We start from the raw sequence: 5,617 nt of genomic DNA on the forward strand, positions 1-5,617 counted from the left end.
TGGAAGTTGTCTTCTTCTTTACTAAACACACAACAATCAGATGTTCACAAGTACAGAACAGGAATAAAGATCACTTATTTAGTGAAAATGATTTCGTATTATTTGTAACTATTGAATACTAATTTACTATTTTAAGTTACTGAAATAATTAAAATTGATTTAATAATGGAAACCGTTTTTACAGTGCAAAATGAATTTCGTAATATTTACTGACATTACATTTCCGTACTTTAATGGTTTTTTGTTTAAATTGCACGTGGTTTCCACAGTGTTGTGGGGAAGGGAATTCTCCTTTGCTCTGGTTGTTTTTGAAACGTCTACATCATGTTTGTCAGAAAAATGGTAAAGTACGTAATATATTGAGGCACAGATGGCAATGACAACAATAAAGGGATACTATACTTTAGGAACTTACATGTACAATCTTTGCCTGAACGTTTGGACTGCAAGAAACAGAGGTCTGCGCATTTGATTACAACAAAAAAAGTGTAGTGTCCTTGGAACTGACAAAGTAATACTGAAAAACTGTGTTCCTTCTTAGGTCTTTCAACAGTTAAAACACACAACAAAGTATTAAGAATACTGACCCAATTTCAATTTTGGCTCTGTATACCACCACAATGGATTTGAAATGAAACAACCAAGATGTAATTGCTGGACTTGGGCGCCAGCCAACTCTTCATGTTCGTCTTCGTGGGGGAAAAAATCTTCGTGTTCCACTAATATTCGCCCGTTCCTGTGTTCGGTTCAGGCGAAGGGTAGAAGGGGTTAATACGTGGTTAATGCAGTACGCACTACACAGGGGCTTTGGCGCCAGGATTTTAAATGTCCGTACGAGCAACTCTATTGGTCGCCGGCAGGGGCCTCCTCTGCCATCAACCAATGAAGTGTGCCGGTACTTTATTGGTTGATGGCAGACAAGCCCCCTGCTGGCGACCAATAGAGTCGCTCGTACAAACTTTTAAAATCCTGGTGCCGCAACTTGGCTCCAAAAGTTAAAGGTCCCTATGAACGACCAATAGAGTCGCTTGTATGGACCTTTAACTCTTTGAGCGAGGAGATCATGGCCTCCCCAGGCCAAGTTGCACCGTCAGGAGTTAAAAGGCCGTGCAAGTTATTCTATTGGTCACCTGCAGGGGCCTCCTCTGGCATCAACCAATGAGTCTTTAACTCCTGACGGTGAACCTGCGGATTTCCACTCCCGTTATCTACGCAACATCGCAGGGGTTAATGGGAGCGGAAATCTGTAGGTTCGCTATAAGCATGACTATGAGTTGGTTGCATGGCCCTTTAACTCCTGACACGAAACTTGGCCTGGGAAGACCATTGGCCTGGGGAGCTCCAAGAGTTAAAGGTCTGTACGAGCGACTCTATTGGTCGCCAGCAGGAAGCTCCTCTGCCATTGGTTGATGGCAGACGAGCCCCCTGCCGGCGACCAATAGAGTCGCTCGTACAGACTTTTAAAATCCTGGTGCCGCAACTTGGATCCAAGAGTTAAAGGTCTGTACGAACCACCAATAGAGTCGCTTGTATGGACCTTTAACTCTTTGAGTGGGGAGACCACCAGGCCAAGTTCCGCCGTCAGGAGTTAAAGGGCGGTGAAAGTGAGTCTATTGGTGGCCTGCTGGTTCCTCCTCTGGCATCAACCAACTTGGCCTGTCTCTCCGTTAAAGGTCTTTAACTCCTGACGACGAACCTATGGATTTCCGTTCCCGTTAACCCCTGCAATGCTGTGTAGATAACAGAGGTGGCACTTCAAAGCGTGTATGGCCTTGCTCATGGCACACAGGCCTTTGCTCCCTGAAACCTGGTTGTAGTATCCACCGTGCTAGTGGCTGTGACAGGTGTGATGACATTACACCTATACCAGAATCTGTTGATGGCACTTTTTTAAGGTTTAGCAAGATCAACCATAGTAAACAATAGGCTGGATGTGGTATTGTGTTGTATTTTGTGAACAATTCAATGTATTTAGTACCAGTTTAAGTGCCACAATGTGAGTAACTTTAGGCTGCACCGTTGCCAATTATTCTTTCTAAAGCATAAGTAAACATAATTGAACTTGAAAGAGCATCCATGTGGTTATTTCAAAAAGATCATAGACAATCCTACAGTGACGTGTCCCCTCAGAATGACAATTGTAAAAATGACCTTTGTGAAAAATCAACAGCATTCAAATTCAAATCTCTACTAGTCTGAAGAGACTAACTACTACAAAGTATGTGCCTCCTATTTATAAATCTAGTTCGGAACACACAATCTATATTTCCTTTACTTAGCAAATAAAAAGAAGAAGTACATGTTGTTCCGTCTAGAGCAATATTGCAAAACTGTCAAATTAATTCTTCAGTGAAAACTTTTTCCCTATTATGATTTGTGAATATTTCTCTCTTTTTTTATTCCATCCTCAAGACTTGGCTTATCCAGAGAAGACTCATGAAATGCCAATAATTCCCGAGCCATTGGATACACAGAAAATAATAACACTAAACCTTCAAACAAAAACAGTATGGATTATACAATGGACTATCAAGGTATGAACCTAAGAGCAGTTCTATGCGTTTACTAATTCATTTATGTAATGACAGCATAGTACATAGTATAGGTCAGAAACATTTTGACTTCTACAACTTTAGTAAATGTTAGAAATGCTCTATAGAATATATCTATGTAATGGTCAATACAAAGTCAGGGCCAAAGTACATTCAGTGGTGGTGAAGAGTTGACTCTCTAAAGTAAATACTTACTCTTTTTAAGATCATTCATTTTGTTTACACAAAAATGTCAAAATGTAAACCTTGGTTGTTAGATTGTGTGATGCTGACTTTCCCTTTGACACTGTAATTAAAATGCAATGTCCCTGGCATGATCTTTAACAAAGAATGGATATGAATGTCCTTTATAAGTTCTTTAATATGTATTCTTCCATCTGAAAATAATATAAATCATGTATCTTTAGAAGAAGCTGTAGCAGAAGGCCTCCTCTGTAGTCTGATGATTTGTGCCACCAGTTTCAGCATCTTGAAACCATTGGGAGTGCGGTCTGCGCATGTGTATGGGTTGGGTTTCGTTATACCCCCCATGAAGGCCTGCCAAGCCAGCCCTAGAGCTGACTGGTGGCGGGTATATCACGTATGAACACATCTCCTGCACAAGAAATAGCTGGAGCGTGGGGAATGCACTCGCAATGTGGACCATACTGTAATTTAAAGGGACCACTTAGTTATCAAATGCATTAAAAGTGCATACCATGACTGGAGTGTTCCTTTAACTAAGAACGTCATTTGTAGGGTTTGCTCTAGTTTTCAGGGATCACTAGTCTAAGAAACCAAGGAACGTTCTATATACTGGTTTAGGAGAAAACATTTGACTTAACATCCTGAACTGAATGAAATGAAACATATTAATAAAATACACATATATAGTTTTGAAACAATCTGGATGATTGGGTACAGCATTAAAACAAAATGTATTTCATTTCTTTTCTCTTCATAGGACTCAGAGATACGAGAATAGACTTTAAACTTTACAACCTAACCAATCACACTAGTAACAGGACAGCGTGTTCTAGAGAAAATCGTATCAATCAAGTCATTTTTCCTGTTCTCTACTCAATCCTGTTCTTTGCTGGAATAATAATGAATGCGCTGGCAATCCGGGTGTTTTTCCAAATACCAAGTAAATCTAATTTCATCATTTTCCTAAAAAACTCCGTTATTTCGGATTCCCTAATGATCATGACATTTCCCTTCAAGATTCTAAGCGATGCACGACTTGGGCTTTGGTCGCTGAAGGGCTTTGTGTGTCAAGTGACATCGGTGATCTTCTACTTTACAATGTACATAAGCATTATATTCCTTGGACTGATCACAATCGATCGCTACCTGAAAACAGTCAGACCATTCAAAAGCTCAACCAATCCACGTTCTGCAAAAATACTGTCAGCTGTCATATGGATCATTATGTTTTCAGTGTCGCTACCCAATATGATTCTGACAAACAAGACGCCAACTCCAAAAAGTGTGAAGAAATGTGCCTTCTTAAAATCTGATTTTGGGCTAGTTTGGCATGAAATTGTTAACTTTATTTGCCAATTTATATTCTGGGTTACTTTTGTAATCATAGTGGTATGCTATCTCCTGATTACTAAACAATTATTCCAGTCCTTCAAAAGAACTAGAAGAGAAATGACAACATCCAGGAAAAAAGTTAATTTGAAGGTTTTTATAGTTATCGCGGTATTTTTTGTGTGTTTTGTTCCATTTCACTTTGCACGGATTCCTTACACATTAAGTCAGACTCGAGATGTCTTTAAGTGCTCTGCACAGAACACCCTCTTCTATGTAAAGGAGAGCACCCTCTGGTTATCCTCTTTAAATGCCTGCCTCGATCCTTTAATTTACTTTTTCCTCTGCAGATCATTTAAACAATCTCTGGTGACAATGTGGAAAAGAAACAAGGCACTTATCACTTCATACAAACGCCCCAAAATTACGGCTCAACACCGCGCAGGGACAGAAGAATCAAAAATCTAACAACATAATATGTGGAATTCAATATGAATTGACAGACTGTTAAAATATAAATCAAGAAAAACTTTAGCGTAGAAAATTGAAGGTTGAAAGGGGTTCCATAAAGTCAACCTAAAAAGTTGATGTTTATTAAAGTGCTAATGCAGTTTAATATGGATTAATTAAAATACTTAAGAAGCTTCAGCATCAGAGCTGAAGCAGAATTCCTACATGATCTAATGTTGTCTGCCACTGATTGGCTGCTTGCAATCAATGGGTATTTCTTCTGTGGATATACATGGGGGTCTCATTAACCCCCCACACACTCCCAGAACACTTGCCAAGCCAGCACCAGAAGTGTATATCACATGTCAGAAGATGTCTTTGGCCAAACACATCTACAGGTGGGAATAATAAAGATGGGGTATTCTTCAGAATCCCCTTAAAAAATGTGCAAGAGGGACACCTTGAAAATGTAAAGGGCCTGAAGAATTCTATAAAGATAAAAGCATAAAGCGTGTGCCTATGGATGTTTAAGATAGTTGTTATTTGTGTGCAACCAATGGAATTTGTCTTGACACGTCTACGCCATAGTGATACGTTCACATTTCATACTTAAAATATTAAGGTATAGGGTACCTATTCCCAGGGTTAGTTTCTTTTTTCTGCTGGAGGGGTCATTCAACCCACATTCTACCTACTCCCTGTCCACTTTCTGGGGTTAGTCTTATGTGCAGAAGAAGGAGAACTCCATGGAGCCACTCTTGGTACGTTCCCAGGTAAGACTTTGAATTGCAACCACAGGTATCTGACTATGAGCTGTAAGGCTGCATATGGAGCTATGTTATTGATGTCACAGAGAACACATCCTACTGATAAAAATGAATATCTGCTATTAAATGCATAGATTGTTTTAATGTTCTTTATGACTGTTCTACATACTTTATCCATGGTATGTTAGCATTCAACTAAAGTTTACATTCAGGTATATTAACCATTTTTTTCAATTAACTTTGTTATAAACAGTTACACATTTGACAAAAGTATCAAGCAACAAAATGTAACATTAGGAAAACCATTACTTTTGTATTCCTCTTTTTATGTTT

At 39.1% G+C, this 5,617-nt stretch overlaps 1 protein-coding gene across 1 annotated transcript; it reads left to right on the plus strand.

The window, feature by feature from the left end:
• Positions 1–3,467: 3,467 nt before the first annotated feature.
• Positions 3,468–4,592, plus strand: P2RY12 (purinergic receptor P2Y12). Its single transcript, XM_053460400.1, has one exon. The coding sequence runs from the start codon at positions 3,468–3,470 to the stop codon at positions 4,533–4,535; it is 1,068 nt and encodes a 355-aa protein (XP_053316375.1). The 3' UTR covers positions 4,536–4,592.
• The last annotated feature ends 1,025 nt before the right edge of the window (positions 4,593–5,617 follow it).

The sequence above is a fragment of the Spea bombifrons genome, chromosome 3 (genome assembly GCF_027358695.1).
Source record: "Spea bombifrons isolate aSpeBom1 chromosome 3, aSpeBom1.2.pri, whole genome shotgun sequence".
NCBI classification, from domain to species: domain Eukaryota; kingdom Metazoa; phylum Chordata; class Amphibia; order Anura; family Pelobatidae; genus Spea; species Spea bombifrons.

Coding starts and splice junctions, on each gene's coding strand:
- P2RY12 (XM_053460400.1), top strand. CDS start 3,468: ATGTATTTCATTTCTTTTCTCTTCATAGGACTCAGAGATACGAGAATA.